The 20,433-nt window shown below is 33.5% G+C and overlaps 1 protein-coding gene across 5 annotated transcripts in view; it reads left to right on the top strand.

Annotated features, from left to right (window-relative positions):
- The window catches only part of KANSL1L (KAT8 regulatory NSL complex subunit 1 like), a 155,073-nt gene that overhangs the window by 47,707 nt on the left and 86,933 nt on the right, over window positions 1–20,433 (top strand). For all 5 annotated transcript variants that reach the window (XM_059928605.1, XM_059928604.1, XM_059928601.1 and 2 more), the window contains exon 4: window positions 15,620–15,817. In XM_059928605.1, the coding sequence (XP_059784588.1) occupies window positions 15,620–15,817 (198 nt within the window). The remainder of the gene's footprint in view (window positions 1–15,619; window positions 15,818–20,433) is intronic.

Below are 20,433 nucleotides of genomic sequence, written 5' to 3'. Positions count from 1 at the left end.
CTTGCTTCTGCTGTCTGCCCCCTCGTGGATGAGGCTGTCTAAGAAGCTTGTGCAGGCTTCCTGATGGAAAAGACTGGTAGCTGCCCACTGGTGGATGGAGCTGGGTCTTGTCCCTCTGGTGGGCAGGACTGTGTCAGGGGGTGTGTTTATTGGGCAGCTGTTTACTCAGGAAGACTTTAAGCAGCCTGTCTGCTGATGGGTGGAGCTGTGTCCCATCCTGTTGGTTGTTTGGCCTGAGGCATCCCAGAACTGGAGCCTCCAGGCTGTTGGGTGGGTCCAGGTCTTGGTGAGAAAATTGTGGCCTCCAAAAGGGCTCATGTCAATGAGTACTCCCCAAAACTGCTGCCGCCAGCATCCTTATCACTGCAGTGAGCCACAGCTGCTCCCCACCTCCGCAGGAGACCCTCCAATACTAGCAGGTAAGTCTGGCCCAGTCTCTTATGAAGTCACCACTTTTTTCCCCTGGGTCCCAGTGTGCTTGAGGCCCTGTGTGTACCCTCCAAGAGTAGAGTTTCTGTTTCCCCCAGTCCTGTGGAATTTCTATGATCAATCCCTGCTGACATTCAAAGCCAGATTCTCTGGGGGATCCTCCTCCTGTTGCCAGACTGCCAGGCTGGGGAGCTAGATGTGGGGCTCAGAACTTTCACTCCTGTGGGAGAACTTCTGTGGTATAATTATTTTCTGGTTTGTGGGTAGCCCACCTGGTGTGTATGGGATTTGATTTTATCATGATTGCTCCCCTCCTACTGTCTCCTTGTGGCTTCTTCTTTGTCTTTGGATGTAGGGTATCTTTTTTGATAGGTTCCAGCATTTTTTTGTCAGTGGTTGTTCAGTAGTTAGTTGTGATTTTGGTGTTTCCATAAGAAGGGGTGAGCTCAGATCCTTCTACTCCACCGTCTTGTCTTCTCCTCCTCCCTGACTCCAACATGTATTGATAGGTACTATTTTTATGAATATTTATTGGCCCATAGGTATTTATCTGTATCTATAAATAAAATTTGGTTTTCATGCTTTTAAAGTCTATATAAGTGATATTTATACTACAAACTCTTTTGCAACTTGCTTGTATTTGCTCAGCATAATTCTTATACATATTTATACTTCCTGTATGACATTTAATTGTATGAATGGAATGGAATTTTATAAATACAATGGATGTTTATCTCTTCTTCTATTTTCTATTAATAGACATGTACATTGTTTCAGTCTTTATACCAGTAAAAACAATACATCAGTGACTGTCTTTTATGTGTTTTTTGGTGAACCTATGGAGAGCTTTTCTTGGGTATATGCCTAAAAGTGGAAATGCTTGATCTTAGGCATGGCTGTATATGCTTTCCTATACCACTTATGTGATTGGGTAATCAGTATTCCCACTGGCAGTGCGTGAGAGCGCCTGGTTTTCCACATCCTTGTGAACTTTTTGAATTTTTTGGTCTCTTAATTTTTGCAGTATAGTAAGAGTGAAATATTATTACTGTTTTAATTTAATTGTTCCCAAATATAATGAGATTGGGCCTCAGTGTAATTGACCCTCAGATTTTGTCTAAGAATTAACTTATCTTTTTTACTCTTTAATCAAAGGTTAGGAGTAGTGGTGATGGTGGTGTGTGCATGTGAATTCATTTAAAATATTTGTTACTATTCTTGGTCAGCTATAAATATTACAAGTCTCTCATGTTGTAACTTGTCTTTTCATTTTTTTTTTTTTTGGTGTATCTATTTTTGAACAGAGATTTTAATCTTAATATAACTATATGGATTAATGTTGTTCTCTATGGGCTGTGTTTTTCTGTGTCTTGTATAAGAAATCATACCCCTGGTATTTATCTCTGTATTTGTTGTGAGGTAATAACCTAAATATCTCTTTTCAATGTGGATAGTCATTCCAGCACCTCTTTATAAATTGTAGTAGTTCATCCTCACCTTCTGGTTTAAAATATCACTTTTGTCATATGTTGAGTTTTCATATATGTGTAAATTTGTTACTTGATTTACTAATCTATATATCTATCTTGATTATATAGTTTTACAATAAGTCTGCTTTTAATACAAAAGTCCCCATATATTGTTTTTAAAAAATTTTCAAAAATTTTGTGTCTGTTTTATTAGTCTTTTATCCAAGAGCAAATTTGGGGGTTTATTGTTCTTCCTTTATCTCTATGTTTTCTTACGCATAATTGTTTGCTCTTTTATTTTTTGTTTCATTTTCAGTGGGTTTGCTTTATTGTTGCTATTGTTGTTTTAGGTTCTTGATCTTATAACTTTTTTTATATTAATTCATGTTTATATACACATTTTTACATCTGTATGCATATATACGTATATATATAAAATCTGGCATATGCATACTCGTATGTGTATATATATATATATATATATATAATAGTACAATATACCCTTGTAGCTTATTTATTTTATACATAGTAGTTTCTGTCTTAATCTGCTACCCCTGTCTTGCCCTCCTCTTTCCACTAGTTTGTTTTCTATATTTGTGAGTCTGGTTTTTTTGTTTGTTTGTTATATTCACTAGTTTGTTTTATTTTTTAGATTCCATATATAAGTGATATCAAACAGTATTTGTCTTTCTCTGTGTGACTTATTTCACTTAGTCTAACATCCTCCAAGTCCATCCGTGTTGTTGCAAGTGGCAAAATTTTATTCTGTTTTATGGATAAGTAGCATTCCATTGTGTGTTTGTGTATGTATGTGTGTGTGTGTGTGTGTATCTAACATCTTCTTTATCCATTCATCTGTTGATGGACACTTAGTTTGCTTCCATATCTTGGCAATTGTAAACAATGCTGCTATGAACATTGGGGTGTATGTATCTTTTTGAATTAATTTTTTTTTTTCAGATATATACCCAGGAGCGGAATTCCTGAGTCATATGGTAGTTCAATTTTTAGTTTTTTGAGAAACCTTCATATTGTTTTCCACAGTGGCTGCACCAAAAATACATACATGTACATTCCCACCAAAAATGTACGAGGGTTCCCTTTTCTCCACATCCTTGCCAACATTTATTATTTGTGTTCTTTTTGATGATGGCCATTCTGACAGGTGTGAGGTGATATCTCATTGTGGTTTTAATTTACATTCTCTGATGATTAACAGTGTTGAACATTTCTTCATGTGCCTATTGGCCACATGTAAGTCTTCTTTGGAAAATTTTCTCTTTAGGTCTTCTGCCCATTTTTTAATTGGGTTGTTTGGGTTTTTTTGCTGTTGAGTTGTATGAGGTGTTTATAAATTTTGGATATTAACCCCTTACTGATCATATCATTTGCAAATATTTTCTCCCATTCAGTCAGTTGTCTTTTCATTTTGTTGATGGTTTCCTTTGCTGTACAAAAGACTGTAAGTTTAATTAGGTCCTATTTGTTTATTTTTGCTTTTATTTCCTTTGCTTTTGGAGACAGATCCAAAAAAATATTGCTACAATTTATTTCAAAGGGTGTTTTGCCTATGTTTTCTTCTAGGAGTTTTATGGTTTCCAGTCTTACATTTAAGTCTTTAATCCATTCTGAGTTTATTTTTGTATATGATGTTAGAGAATTTTCTAATATCATTCTTTTACATGTAGCTGTCTAGTTTTCCCAGTACCACTTAATAAAGAGCCTGTCTTTTCTCCATTGTATATTTTTGCCTCCTTTTTTATAGATTAATTGACCATAACTGCATGTATTTATTTCTGGGATCTCTATTTTATTCCATTGATCTATGTGTCTATTTTTGTGCCAGTACCATACTGTTTTGATTACTGTAGCTTTGTAGTATAGTCTGAAGTCAGGGTGTGTCATTCCTCTAGCTCTGTTCCTCTTTTTCAAGATTGTTTTGGCTATTTGGGGTCTTTTTTGTTTCCATACAAATTTTAAAAGTTTTCATTCTAGTTCTGTGAAAAATGCCCTTGGTATTGTATTTTGATAGGGATTGCATTGAATCTGTAGATTGTCCTGGATAGTATGGTCATTTTAACAATATTAATTCTTCTTCTTCTTCTTTTCTTTTATTTTTTTATTTTTTTATTTTTGGCTGCACTGCATGGCATGCAGGATCTTAGTTCCCTGACCAGGGATTGAACCTGTGTTCCCTGCAGTGGGAGTGCAGATTCTTAATCTTAACCACTGGACTGCCAGAGAAATCCCACAATATTAATTCTTCTAATCCATAAATACCATATATCTTTCCATCTGTTTGTATTGTCTTCAGTTTCTTTCATCAGCATCTTATACTTTTCCAAGTACACCTCTTTTAACTCCTTAGGTAAATTTATTCCTAGGTATTTTATTCTTTTTGATGTGATTGTAATTGGGATTGTTTCCTTGATTTCTTTTTCTGCTAGTTTGTTGTTAGTGTCTAGAAATGGAACAGATTTCTGTATATTAATTTTGTATCCTGCAACTTTACTGAATTCATTGATGAGCTCTGGTGGTTTTTTCATGGTATCTATAGGATTTTCTTAGTATCATGTCAACTGCAAACAGTGATAGTTTTACGCTTCCTTTCCAGTTTGGATTCCTTTTATTTCTTTTTCTTTCCTGCTTGCTATGGCTAGGACTTCCATACCCTGCTGAATAAAAGTGGCAAGAGTGGGCGTCTTTGTCTTTCTCCTGATCTTAGAGGAAATGCTTTCAGCTTTTCACCACTGAGTGTGATGGGTTTGTCATATATGGCCTTTATTATGTTCAGGTATGTTCCCTCTATGCCCACTTTCTAGAGAGTATCATAAATGGATGTTGAATTTTGTTAAAAGCTTCTTCTGCATCTATTGAGATGACATTTGGTTTTTATTCTTCAATTTGTTAATGTGGTGTTTCACATTGATTGATTTGCATATGTTGAAAATCCTTGCAAAAATCTTGAGAAAAATCCCACTTGATCATGGTATATGATCCTTTTAATGTATCTTTGGATTTGGTTTCCTAATATTTTGTTGAGGATTTTGGTATCTATGTTCATTAGTGATATTGGCCTTATATCTTTGTCTGGTTTTGGTATCAGGGTGATGCTGGCCTTGTAGAATGAGTTTAAAAGTGTTCCTTTCTCTACAATTTTTTGGAATTGTTTGAGAAGAATAGGTGTTAACTCTTTTCTAAATGGTTGGTTGAATTCACCTGTAAAGCCATCTGGTCTTGGACTTTTGCTTGTTGGACACTTTTTTTTTTTTTAAATTACTGATTCAGTATCATTACTGGTTATTGGTCTGTTCATATTTTCTGTTTCTTCCTGGTTTAGTCTTGGGAGATTGTACCTTTCTAAGAAGTTTTTTCATTTCTTCTAGGTTGTCCACTATATTTGTATATAGTTGTTTATTGTAGTCTCTTACGATCGTTTGTATTTATGTGTTCTTGGTTGTAACTTTTCCTTTTTCTTTTCTGATTTTCCTGATTTAGGCCCTCTTTTTTTCTTGATGAGTATGGTTAACAGTTTATCAATTTTATCTTTTCAAATAACCATCTGTTAGTTTCATTGATCTTTTCTATTTTTGTTTTTGTATTTATTTCATTTATGTCTGCCCTGCTCTTTGTGCTTTCTTTCCTTCTACCAAGTTTGGGTTTTCTTTGTTCTTTTCTTACCTCTTTTAGGTGTGAGGTTAGGTTGTTTATTGGAAATTTTTCATGTTTTGTTAGGTAAGCTTGTATAGCTATGAACTTGTCTCTTAGAACTGCTTTTGCTGCATCCCTTAGATTTTGGATCATTGTATTTTTGTTTTCATTTGTCTCCAGGTATTTTTTTTTTATTTCTTCAGTGATCCAGTGGTTGTTTAGTATCCTATTGTTTAGCTTCCATGTGTTTGTGTTTTTTTTCTTGTAATTGATTTCTAGTCTTATTGCATTGTGGTTGGGAAAGATGCTTCATATGATTTCAATTTTCTTAAATTTACCACGGCTTGTTTTGTGGCCTAGCATGTTATCTATCCTGGAGAATGTTCCATGTGCACTTGAAAATAATGTGTATTCTGTTGCTTTTGGATGGAATGTTCTATCTGTCTGTCTGTCTGTCTATCTATCTATATCTATCTATATTAAGTTTCTCTGGTCTAATATGTCATTTAAGGCTAGTGTTTCCTTATTGATTTTCTGTCTTTATGATTCATCCATTTATATAAGTGGGATGTTAAAGTGTCCTACTATTATTGTGTTACTGTTGAGGTCTCCCTTTATGTTTGTTAGTATTTGCTTTATGTATTTAGGTGCTACTATTTTGGGTGCATATATATTTACAATTGTTATACCTTCTTCTTGGATTGATCCCTTGATCATTATGTAATGTCCTTCTTTGTCTCTTGTAACAGTCTTTATTTTAAAGTCTATTTTGTCTGATATAAGTATTACTACCCCAGCTTTTTTTGATGTCCAGTTGTATAGAATACTTTTTTCTATCCCCTCACTTTCAGTATGTGTGTGTCTTTAGATCTGAAGTGAGTGTCTTTTAGACAGCATATATACAGGTCTTCTTTTTGTATCCATTCAGCCACTCTGTGTCTTTTAATTGGCCTTATAACTCTTATTTTCAACTCATATTTAAGTATTACTTTGAACGCATAGCATGTATTTAATTCTCTCATTGTTCTGTTTTTAATGTGTTTTAATTTCCAATGTGATTACCTTTTTAACTTGAGTTATTTAATAATACATCTTTATGTTCCTGAACTCAGGAGTCCTTTTATTTTTTTTTGGTATTTTGTCATTTAAGTGCATTGTAATCTGTGAACTGATTACCTTGTATGGATTTCATTCTTCGTGACCAACTACTAATCAAATTTTGTAAATGCTCAATGTGTAGTAGAGATAATGTAAATTCTTTATTTGTTGATTATAGAATTCTCTGTTAAACTGGTTGACTTTGTTGTATACATCTGCTATATCTTTATATATCTAGATCTTTCAATTCTAATATATATATTTGATATATATTTATTAATATTTGTCATCATTTTGAATTTTTCAGTTTCTCCTAGTAATTCTGTCAGTTTTTGCTTCTTACACTTTGAAATACTAATGCTATTTGGTAGATACAATTATTTTTTTCTTCCAGGTGTTTGTTTTATAAGGTACATTTAGCTAGGTTTTTAAAATCCACTCTGAGTAGTTTTAATTTTGATTTTCTTTTATTTTCCTCTCTTTGTGTTTTGTTTTTCACTTGTCTTTCGTTGGATTGATGGAACTTGCTTTATTCCTTTCTTCTCTCTCTGCTCTTCTGAAAGCTATACATTATAGTCTTATTCTTTGTCATTACTCCTAGTTTGTAACATACTTCCTTAAGAGCAAATAATTCTAACAATGACTAAAAGTACTCAGTATTTTTATATTCTTTTTTTCTTAAGATATGGATCTTAATGCTATTTAACTCTGCATTATATATATCTGCTTCAATCTAGTTACGTATTTTACAGTCAGTAATTAATTACATTTCTAACAGATTTCATTAAAAATATGCTCACTATTTTTTTGTATTCTGTTTATAAAATTAGGTTACAGAGTAAGCTTCTGTAACAAAGTAACTCACAAATATAATGGCTTTATAAAGATACATAATGCTTCAAAAATAAAGAGTGAGTACATGCTGGTAGGGCAACTTGGTTGAACAGGGTCATTCAGGGACTCAGGTTCCTTCGGTCTTGCTTCTTTGACATACTCTCAGGTGTGTTGACTGCACTGTTGAACAGGGTTGTAGTCTTCTCATTTGTGCTCTCGGGAAGTGTGAAGAGAAGTGTGGTATAGTTTGTCTTTAAGTTGGATGTGACTTGGAAGTTGCACTACTTTGTTTCACACTCCGTTAGCCCAAACTTAGCCACATGAGTACAGCATGAGTACACTCCATGTGTAGGAGTGAAAGCTGAATAATACTGTCTTTCACTGAGAAGTTGTATGTGTAGCTAAAACTCCGGTAGGGGTGGGGTCTTGAAAAGAAGAGGAAAATGGGTACTGGGAAGAGTATGCAGTGTCTGCTACTTTATCTTTTCTCTCTTGGGTTGCTTCTTGCTGAAGTAAATTCTTTAGTATTTTTTTATATTAATCTCTGAACATTTAAACTCTCTTTGTATTTGTATGTCTCAAAATACTTCTATACTACCCTCACTCTTCAATGATATTTTAGGTTGATAGAAAATTCTGATTTGATAGTTATTTTCCTTTAGACCTTTAAAGATAGTATTTCATTGTTTTCTTTATAATGATGAGCAGTTTACTATCAATGTAATTGTTTTTCCTATGTAAGTACTCTGTCCTTTCTAGCTGGTAACTTAAAATTTTTCTTGTTTATTTGATTTTCTACATTTTTTAAACTAACAGGTGTTTAATTATGGATTTATCTTTCTTTATCTTGTTTTCAGAGTACACCTTTTTAACTGTACGATTTGCTGAATTTTGACAAATATTTAGTTGTGTAAACATCACCATGATCTCCCCTCTTAATTATTGAACTGCTGTTTCCAGGAAAGGACAAAAAGTGCTTATTTTATAGGGAATTTGACAAAAATAAGCTAACTTTCTCACACATGGATTTGCAAGTTCTGTCAGATGTTCATGTTGAGATGTCCTGATAGAGTTAGAAATATGAGATTTGGAGAAGGCAGGTTTATAAGATGCAGATGTAGAAATGGCAATTAAAGCTATGCTATTATATTATAGCAATTTTTTAAATAAAATTTATTCATCTCTCTTTCCTTCCTTGTTTTCTGCCTTTCCTCCTCCTTTCCTTCATTCTTTCCCTTCTTTCCTTTCACACACAGTTATTAGGTGCCTAATATGTGCTTAGGGTATACAGTGATGAATAAAACCAACAGAGTTCTTATATTTTTAGGGTTTAGTCTAATGGGGGAAAAATTGAGCAAATGATTACAGAAATAAATACTGTTTTATTTCCCATCAGGGGAAATTTAACACAGAATTTCCCTAGCTTAAGCATATATTGTTTCCCCCAAATTATAGGCTGTTTACTTGGAACTTGAAGTATATTTTCCCATAGAAGTAACAATATAAAGAGTTCTTATGCAATCCCATAAGTCCTATTTAATCTAAAAATTGCTAAATATCTCTTTCTATCTTTTTTTGACTGTTAATGCAATTTTTTATTGAAGTATAGTTGATTTTAGTATTGTGTTAGTTTCAGGTGTACAGCATAGTGATTCAGTATTTTTGCAGATTATATTCCATTACAGGTTATTACAAGATATTGGGTATAATTCCCTGTGCTATATAGTAAATCCTTGTTGCTTATCTATTTTATGTATAGTAGTTTGTATCTACTAATCCTATACACCGAATCTGTCCCTCCCCACACCCTCTTCTCTGTGGTAACCATAGGTTTGTTTTCTATGTCTGTGAGTCTGTTTCTGTTTTGTATATACATTCATTTGTATTATTTTTTAGATTCTACATATAAGGGATATCATATATATTTGTCTTTGTCTGACTTCACTAAGCATAATATTCTCTAGATTCATCTACGTTTTTGCAAATGGCAATACTTCATTCTTTTTTATGGCTGAGTAGTATTCCATTGTGTATATATACATATATACATATATATATGTATATATACACTGCATCTTCTTTATTCAGTCATTTGTTGATGGGCTCTTGGGTTGCTTCCATGTCTTGGCTATTGTAAATAATGCTTCTATGAACATTGGTGTGCATGTATCTTTTAAAATTAGTGGTTTTGCTTTTTATGGATATATACCCAGGAGTGTGATTGTTGGATCATATGGTTACTCTATTTTTAGTCTTTTAAGGAACCTCCATGCTGTTTTCCACAGTGGCTGCACCAATTTAGATTCCCACCAACAGTGTACCAGGGCTCCCTTTTTTCCACATTCTCTCTAACACTTATTTGTTATTTATAGACTTTTTGATGGTAACCATTCTGACAGGTGTGAGGTCATATTTCATTGTGGTTTTGATGTTCATTTCTCTAATAATTAGTGATGTTGAGCATCTTTTCATGTGCCTGTTAGCAATCTTTATGTCTTCTTTGGGAAAATGTCTATTCAAGTCTTCTGCCAATTTTTTGATTGGATTATTTGTTTGATATTGAGCTTTACGAGCTGTGTGTGTGTGTGTGTGTGTGTGTGTGTGTGTGTGTGTGCGCGCGTGTGTATTTATACACACATATATATATTTTATTTAAGTATAGTTGATTTATAATGTGTTAGTTTCAGGTGTACAGCAAAGTGATTCAGTTATACATACATATATATCTAGTTTTTTCAGATTCTTTTTCCTTATAGGTTATTACAAAATATTCAGTATAGTTCCCTGTGCTATACAGTAGGTCCTTGTTGGTTATCTATTTTATATATAGTGGTGTGTATATGTTAATCCTAAACTCTTAATTTATCCTTCCCCCTCTTTCCCCTTTGGTAACCATAAGTTTGTTTTCTATGTCTGCGGGTCTGTTTCTGTTTTGTATATAAGTTCATTTGTATCATTTTGATGAATGATAATGAAAAAATGCCATCTGCAGCAACATGGATGGACCTAGAGATTCTCATACTAAGTGAAGTAAGCCAAATATCATATGATAGCACTTATATGTGGAATCTAAAAACAAAAAAATTCTGCCTTTGAGAAACTGTATTCTACATGGTGAAACTGTAGACATAATGGAGATAATATTATAAGGTTGATGGTGACTGGTCTGAAACAAAATAGCTGAGAAGGGAAGGAATTAGAGTCCTCAAACCATGTAGTTAGCCTAACCCCACCTAGGGTCTGCACATCCATAAATATTAGTGAATTTTAAATTCTGTCTATCATGAGTTTATATTCTGGTAGGGGAGATAGAGCATGTAAATATCATTGATTACAATATAATGCAATATGTGGAATGATATGTGTTTTTAATAAGATATAGATGTGGCATAGAGAGAATGTTTCACTCTGTCATTAGGGGTTTGCAGGTCAGAGTATACACCAGTAAAGAGGTGATGCCTCAGTATGATTTTGGAGGATACATAGTAGTTTGCTTAATGAACCTATGGAACTGGAAAAGGGATTCCTTAAATTTTGCAGGCATACGACATGATCTGTTTTAGGAATGACAAATTAGTATGTATTCAAAGGAGCAGAAACTTTGAGCTGTGCAGGGATGGGAGAGGAAGCTAGGAAGTCATGAATATTGTTTAATGCTTTGTAAAATTTGGTGGTGATGTCTGTAGGAAGGTAGAAACTTAGACATAGAAACTTAGGCTTACCCATTCTGTCTGTTGGATTTGAGGCAACTGTGTTCAGGAATAGTTTCCTGATGGAAGTTTCCTATTCAGTTACTCTTTCTCCTTTTTAACTGTCTTCACCTGGGCCTTAAGTTGTAGTGATCTCCCAATCTTCTCAAGATCACCAGATAGTTTTCTTTGATGATTTTCTTTGAAAGATGTCACAAGTAGTTTTTATAAAAGCCAGTAGAGTTCTAAGACCAAATCAAGTTTAAAGCAATTTGGAAATTTCCAAGAAAGTGGGTTCCTAGTTGAATTGATAACTAAGTTTTATATTTGAATCTAGGCAGTCTGGTTCATTTTGCTTTGACTTGAGAAAGGGTATTTTAATATTCTCTGTGTTCTAAGCAATGCTTTATACTTGTTGTTTAAACATTTTTTGAAGTTTGATTATATGTTTATATAATATCTATTTGTAATAAATTATTTTAAGGAAATAAGTCTTTCCAGCAATAATTTATGTAGCCTTACATTTTTTCTTGTTTCAGGCTAGATGGGATTCTGGCCCTTTGTTCCCTTAAGAGTCATATTATGTTTATTTTATGGAAGATATCATTATAATTATGCTATCAAAATACAATATTTCTTTGATAGCTTCTGCTTACCTTTCTTAGAAATTAAGATGTTTAATTGCTTATTTATGTGCAGTTTAGTTGAGTTATTGTATGGAATAGGGAAAACAACACTTTTTTGCTCTAATACCTTCTTGAGTTATTGTAATTAAAAAATTGAGAAGAGTGGTTTAATGCATTTTAAGTGAGACAGAACTTTTTATTTAATGTATCTTGAAAGGAAAAAAGAAACTTTTCTTCTCAGTTAAATTAGAGATAAGGAAATGGGAAAGAAATTGAGGTGCTCTTTTATAAATAGCCTTTTAAAATAAGTGTTACTTTTGTGTCTCTGGTCGGGAAACACACAGTGTTTTAGTAGTGTAAAATAAGGGACAAATGACCTAAAATGTGTCATTTGCCCCTTCTTTGATACACTCCAGGTGGTCTAAATTTTGCTTAAATTCTTAGAAGAAAGCAGGTATTAGCAACATACCATACCTTGTTCTTGCAACAACTTTGTCAACACACTACAACTGCCATATTTCTCTTTTTCTCTGCTCCAGCTTTTACTGAGACAACAGCTTCTTCTCACTTTCAGAAAAAAATTTAAAATAGTTTTTCTTTGTTAGAGAGACTGGCTATCCTATATTAAATGATTTCCCCTTTAGATTTCTTTTGTTATCCTATAATAGGGTCTTCCACATCTTAAATTGTACATTTTGTTTTAAAGTTTTCATTTAAGTTTTTGCTTAAAATTAGTTTTGATGACTTTATATAAATAATAAATATGTTGCTTATGAAACCGTGAACCTCAAATGGGACTTGAACCCATTGGCCGGGACTTGAATCCAGCCAGAACGCAGACTGGGACTTGAACCCATGGGCTGGGACTCAAACCTGGCCGGACCCAGATTGAGACTTGAACCCACGATCTTTTAATTGAGAGCACACTTGGTCTCAGGACTTAGTGAACCTCAGGTTCTTGATGTCTCATTGCAGAAAGAATTCAGTGAGAGACAAAGTGATAGGTAAGAAGTGGATTTATTTAGAGAGAAACACACTTCACAGACAGAGTGTGGGGCATCTCAGAAGGCGAGAGTCCCCAAAATACAGCGTGGTTAGTTTTTATGGGCTGGGTAATTTCATAGGCTAATGAGTGGGTGGATTATTCCAACTATTTCAGGGAAAGGGTGAAGATTTCCAGGAATAGGGCCACTGTCCACTTTTTGACCTTTTATGGTTGGCCTCAAAACCGTCATGGCGCTGGTGGGTGTGTCATTTAGCATGCTAATGTATTAAAAAGAGCTATGATGAGGCTCAAGTTCCACTGGAAGTCGAATATTCTACCATCCTGGACCTAGCTGGTTCTAACCAGTTTTTGTCATGTCCTATGGCTATGTCATTCTTTTAAGGGTTGTGCCCTTCCCCCTTACCTCCTGTTTCACTGAGGCAATTGTTTATTTTTTCACACTATGTCATCTCTATGAGGACCCTGGGAGTGGAGGTGGGGATCTCTCTAGTGTTATTATCAGGAATAGTTGTCTTCTCTGAGCAGCTGATTTGTTTTCATCTTATGCTAAGGTTTTCACTTGTTTCAGTTAACACAACTCATCCTTCTAAAAAAATTTTATGACTTTGTTATTTACCTTATTTTATCTATCATTAGACTACTTTCCTGATCTTTTAAAGAATTCAGATTAATTTAGTTATAATTAACAAACAAAACTGTAAAATATACATCATGGTGACCCAACACATGTATATTCTTTTCCTGATTTTTAAGAAGAGGAATTATTTCTGCCTTGTCTCCAGAGGACTTAATCTTCCCTTTCTTCTCTATCCTCAGTTATGGCAGAGAAAAATCATGGGCCATTCTTACATTGTGAGAGTTTTGTCCAGGGCAACAGTTTGAGAGAACAAAATAGGTTATGAAGTTGACTATGAGTTTCTCCCCTGTTGAATCTTTAAAATATTATTCTTCAATGAATTAACTATAGCAGGCCTCCTACTTATAAAAAGGTAGTATTCTTATACTACTTTTTTGAAATTCAGAATCAATTTTTGCATAGAAACAATACTGTAAGTAGGGATTATGAAATCAGGGTAATTCACAGAAGCCTGGCCCATAATATAAACTGTAATCAAACCAAATAGAATTATAATTAATTTAATATAGTGAAAACTTATATTCTTTTGTATATAGATACTTGTGAAAAACCTACTAGAGACTTGTACAAATTTTGGGTAGACATTTCAGATACTTTCAAGAGCTTTTGGATTGATGATACTGTCTGTCAAGTCTAATTTAATTTTTAAAATATCAAGTGAAACAGAAACTTCTTTTAAATATATTTATTCGGATTTCTTGACAGCCGTATTTGTGCATTCTATGAAAATAGTCGTTGAGATGGGATCAACAGTTGGGTCCTTTTATCTTTGTAAAAGTTAGTAGCACTGTTACAAGTATAGGTAAAAAAGGAAATGTTACTTTTACCAAGCATCATTTGTAATATATTACTATAAAATAATAAAATGTATGTTTAATACAATATCTGAATATGTTAATTCTAAAGTGATATATTCTCTAAATTACAGTGTAAACTAAGACTACTTATATATGACATATAATCTATAGGTGGTTTCCATCCTATGTATAGTACTTATACATGATATAAGCCTAGCCCACAGCAATTATTTAATTTGTCCCATCTTGAAATACTCTATGCTTATATTAATGTTTTAGTCTATTTTTCATTCCAAGAATATAATATTTTAGCCACATTAGGCATTTAATACCTTTCCAACTAGCCTATAGGAACTTATTGACATTTTGCCCCCAAAAAAGTGTGTATATATATATATATATATACACACACACACACACACACACACACACATATATTTAATAATAATATGTATTATTCTTTGCAGGGGGAAGTGTAGTAAAAGGGGTAGGAAGGGAAGAAATTTTATGACGAGAACTGTGAAACCATTAAGATCATATCTGTGGAATCCTTTTTGCCCTTTCTCTCCTGTCTTCATTACTTCTGAGGGACTTAAGGGTGAGGACAGTTGGAGTGAAGAAGCTAGGGAATGTGGGGAAAGTTCAGCAAGCCAGTTGAGGAATGTGTGTGTATGAATGGTAGGCAGGGAGTACAGAGGCAGCTAGATCCCTATTCATTTCTCCAGTTACTTACATTTCAGAAAATACTCCATCAAAGTTGAAAACCTGTGTCTTTATTAATAACTCGTCTACTCTGTAAGCAATGAGAACTTTGGCCTAGAGAGTACTTTTTCTCAGTGGTGCAGTCCTGCCAACCCTGGCTGGCAGCAACAGGGTTGGGGTTCTTTAGAGTGCTCTGAAAGAAGTTAATATAAAGTTAGATTATTGTTTGGATGTTTGTAACTTTGGTATTTTGATTTATGAAATTAGGATTGCTTAAATACAGAACTCAAGTGGAAGTGCTAGTGACCAAAATATCAGAAGGTTATATCCGAAAATGTTCTAAATTTTAGTCAGAAATGTTCATATTCTGCATATAAGCCTTTTACTTTATTCTAAATGTATCATGCTTTTAATGCTAATAACTAAAACCAGTAAGAAAAATAACTTCTTGTATGTAATTTGTGACAATATTTTGCAAGCCTAACCCATCAAATATACGTTATTTTAGCTGCACATGTTTTAAATCAGTGACTTTTTTACAGAGTTAAACTGTACTTCCAAATGTCTATTTTCTGATTTCCAAGGAATAATAAAAAGCATGGTTCGAGAGCATTGTAATCTTAAAGTTGATCTAGCAGTCAATTTGTTTTCATTGCAACTCTTTAATTGCTATTTGTCTAGGGGATAGTGATCCTAGAAGAATGTCGACTTCCAAAAGACATTTTGAAAAAGCAAATCCAATTCACAGACCAAGCTGCTTCATTAAACACTACAGGGAATCCCCAGATTCCTCAGGAGAGTCAAGATCCTTTACCAGAGCAAGATTTTGAAATGTCACCAAGTAGCCCTACACTACTTCTTCGCAATATAGAAAAACAGGTAATGTGAAGTAAGAGTAAAGTGTGAATGGCATCAAAATGACTTTTAATTGATTTTATAAACTCTTCAAATAAACGTGTGTCTCTGCTTAAGATATTGGTTATTAAAGTTGGCCGTTTGACATTAAATACAATTAAAATATTTAGTATATATAGTCTCTATTATAATATTGATATAATTAAGGTTATTTAAATATAATATGTGGAACTTCCCCAGTGACACAGTGGTTGAGACTCCACGCTCCCAATGTGGGGGGCCTGGGTTTGATCCCTGGTCAGGGAACTAGATCCCACATGCATGCCACAACTGGGGAGCCCACGTGCCACAACTAAGGAGCCCTCCAGCCACAGCTAAGACCCTACACAACCAAATAATAAATAAATTTTTAAAATATTAAAATAAATTAAATAAATAAATATTATATGTAAAGTGTTGGTACATAGCTATAGAGTGATAACTCATTTATACTAGGGTTGGAAAATCTTGTTTTCTAACAAAATAGCTCATCATTGGACTTTTCTCATGGGGAAAGAACAGTGGTACCACTTAATAGATCTGAATGGGGTGTTTGATTAATTTATTGATAGAAAGTTTTAGTGAAAGATAACATTAGAATATGGATTCTTTCATTAAAAAATGATCGTGGAAATAGAGAGTCTAATAAACTAATAAATTACTTTGATTCCAAAGCTTTTCCTGGTATTTAAATCCTCTTATGGATGACTCCAGAAATTTAATTATTCTGTCCTATATTTATCCTTTGAAATCAAAACATTTTTTTGCAAGATTAATATTTAAAATTTATTTCATATTATTTATAAAATTTAAATGAAGAAGAGGTTACATATATAATAGCCAAAATATCAAATGTATAGAAATAGACAATATGAAGGTATTTTATAAAAAAATAAATATCAACTGCATTACATAAAATAAGAATAATTGAGTCATAACTTGTACTTGAATAGGAAAACACATCACTGCAAATCACAGTAAATTTATTAGCCCAATGTGAACGTAATGAAAAATAGCAGTAAGACATTTTTGAAAGCTGATTATGTTGATACTAATATCTACAAAATATTAAATGAGCAAAAACTTAGATACATTTAAAATAGTGAATGTAATATAAATAAAATATTTTATTTGGTAAGCAGATTAATCGAAAAACTAAGGAAATAGAAAAAATATAAGTCATTTATTTTAATTTAGACTTTGGTGGCTCTTAAACAAACCTGGCTTTCTAAGAGTTTGTTAACTTGCAACCATATTGAATCTGCCAGAATATACTCAGTTGGGACCACAGCTGCATGATCACATTATTCCAGTGGGTAATATGTATTCTCATCCCTGCCCATATTTAATTTTTCTGTTGTTGTTGTTGTTTTTCTGACATACATTGTGAAATAATTTAGTACCAGATTACTACTGTCTTAATCCTGGTAAGTCAGAATGTTGAGTAACTTCTCCCACCCCATATTTGTTAAGTTTGCAATTGCCTAGAGTTTTTCTTAATTTTCCAATTTCCAATGCATTGTCAAAATACTATTATGAATATTTTATAATTCAGAAAGTTATTTTGTAATTATCTGGTGTTAAACTGGAATGCACTTTACCATATAAGTGGTGTTTTCAATCAATACTCGTTATATTCCTCTTCCCTCTTTTTTTTTCCCTCCCCTCATCCCTTAGGATCATTACCTTTTCAGTTTGATCCTAGTTATTTCACACAGAATAACGTGAGCACTTGATCAGTCAGACCTTTGACTCTTTTTACCTGTAGGTCACTACTTATCCTTTGGAAAGAGGTTTCTTGTATTTTTTCTTTCTTTTTGTTTAATATTTATTTATTTTATTTATGTATTTTATTTATTTTTTTGGCTGTGTTGGGTCTTAGTTGTGGCTCGCGGGGTCTTCGTTTAGGCACGCAGGATCTTTCGATGTGGCACGTGGTCTCTTCCTTGCGGCGCTCGGGCTTCTCTCTAGTTGTGGTGTGCGGGTTTTTTTTTTTTTTTCTATAGTTGCAGGGCATGGGTTCCAGGGTGCATGGGCTCTGTAGTTGTGGCCTGTGGGCTCCCGAGTGCATGGGCTCTGTAGTTTGGGGCAGGTGGGCTCTCTCGTTGAGGTATGCAAGCTCAGTAGTTGTGGCGAGTGGGCTTAGTTACCCCCCAACATGTGGGATCTTAGTTCTCCCACCAGGGATCGAACCCGCTTCCCCTGCATTGTAAGGCGGATTCTTTACCACTGGACCTCCAGGGAAGTCCCTCTTGTATTTTTTCTTTCTCCTTGGTAGCACCAGTTTGTTTGGTTGGACCTGAGTTCACATCAGAACTGGCTAGTTTGCTGGGCCCAGGACAAAATAGCACAGCCCTTTGTTAAAAACAGTTTTAAGTTTTAAGCCAGTGACAGCAGAGCATTAACCAAACATGGGATCCTTCTGAGTGCAGCCCCATGTTACTGCACAGGTTGCTCACCTATGAAGGTGGCCTTGGGTATCATGTTCATTTTAAGTCCCATTGCTGACAGGAGTGTCAGAGGCTTTGGGAGGGAAAGGAACCAGGAGTTGTGAGAATACTAATGGCTCTAGACATGGAGAGGAAAAGGATGCAGAAAGGGGCAACACCAATCACTTGTAGAGGTCATTTATAAATTACCTGTGAACAGGTAATGTGCTCTTGAAACATATGCTAATAATGTTTTTATAGGCCAATTAAAAATTAAGTTGTTTTCAAATACTCATTGAAGAAGACAGTCTAGGGGTGAGTAAATGGAAGAAGGGCTAGCAAGCCTGGTATTACACATATGTTTTAAAATATAATCTATTGGTATATAACTGTTTGCCTACCATAGTGGAACTTGAATATAGATCAGGTAATCCTTTGACTTGATTAAATTTACTGTTAGAGGAATGTTTTGCTTACCAAACTTATTTATGTTCCTCAAAAACAACTAAAGAGTTGGCAGTTAAGATATAAAGGCACTATTGGGTTGTAGACTGATATGTGTTTTAAAAAATAACATTGATTCATAGTATTAATGCATACTTCCATTATTAGATAACATATTTTGTTCATAAATTGAAAGGTGACATTATTTTAGAACTTCAGATAATTTAAAATAAATTTCACACTGGTATATTTATATTAGAAACCTTATTATAAATAGCTAGTAAGTGTTTTGACTTTTAAAATTGATTATTTTTTTTTCAGAGTTCAAATTATGCCTCTCCTAATTTTACTTTTATATTCATTTTTACCGTGAATTTTCTATCCCAAATATGGACTCAAGTATATGAGGTTTTATTGGGCAGGAGTGGGGTGGTTGTTAGGGTAAAGCTGGAGGTTGGTTGTGACGCTGTCACTCTGGACCAGTTATTCACACATACTGATTAGCAACCTCCAATGGCTAAGAAGATTTTTAGATATTTTTGGAGGTGGAACAATGAGAAGAGTGTACTCTATAAATTTCTTTGTATGACCAAATTAATGAATACTTGATAGATGGATAAAGAATGTATTGGTGATTTTGAAAACTAACTTTAATCTAAAAATGTGTAATAATTTAAAAAATAAAGTCATAAGATATGTATTATTTTTCAAGAAAATAAGTGGTGAAAACATTTCAGGGTCTTTTTCATGGAAGACTTTTTGAAGAGTTCAAATATTATATTTAGCTCTATCATATTCTTTAGTCTCATTTCTAATAGCATGTTATTTGTTTCATACAAATAAAGAGTTGCAAAATAATTATTCCATATGCCCTTCTATTTTAGAATAGAATATCTTTCAGTTAATAAAACAGTGAAATATGTCTATATATTTTAAAAATATAGTCACACTATATTAAGTAAGAAAACCAGATTTTAGAAAATTGATGCAGCATAATTTACTTAAAAGGATGTGTGTGTGCGCATGTGTGCATGTTGTACATACACTCATGCTCACATATATTCAAAATAAAAAGTTTTTTCTTGGGGTATGGATATATACCAAGATATTAGCAATGGTTTTCTCTGTGAAATATGATTACAGGTTATTTTCGTTTCATTTTTGAAACCTCTTCATACTTTCCCTTTTTTCTACAATGAACTATGATGGATTACATGTGTAATGAAAAATGTTGTCATTCTTTTGTAGAAGTGTACTGTTTTCCATTGATGTGGCTTATGCTTATTATAATTGTTGTATGTGACTGTTTTGAGAATAATGTAATATTTATTGTATATTACAAATATCTTACATATAAGTTTAGGATAAGGGTCAATGAAAATTTGTGGTACCTGAAAAAACTGGTATATTCGAATTAGGAAAAATATTGAGAAGCAGTATGATATAGGATTCAAGCCTAAGTTTGAATCCTAGCTCCATTTCTTACCAATTTTATAATCCATGAACGAGCTGCTTAACCTGTCTTTGCTTCAGCTTCCTCATCTGTAATTGGTTTTAATAATAGTAGTATCAGTAGTTCTAATATTATCTACTTTGCAGGTTAGTTGTAAAGATTAGAAATATTCTATGTTTAGTGCTTAGTATAGTGCCTGGCACATAATGAGCACTTAATAAATTATGGCTATGAGTTTGTTATTATTAATTTGGCTGCCTCAAAGAAAATATTTA

This window comes from Balaenoptera ricei, chromosome 7, assembly GCF_028023285.1.
Source record: "Balaenoptera ricei isolate mBalRic1 chromosome 7, mBalRic1.hap2, whole genome shotgun sequence".
Classification (NCBI taxonomy): Eukaryota; Metazoa; Chordata; class Mammalia; order Artiodactyla; family Balaenopteridae; genus Balaenoptera; species Balaenoptera ricei.
This window is presented reverse-complemented; position numbering and strand designations above follow the sequence as displayed.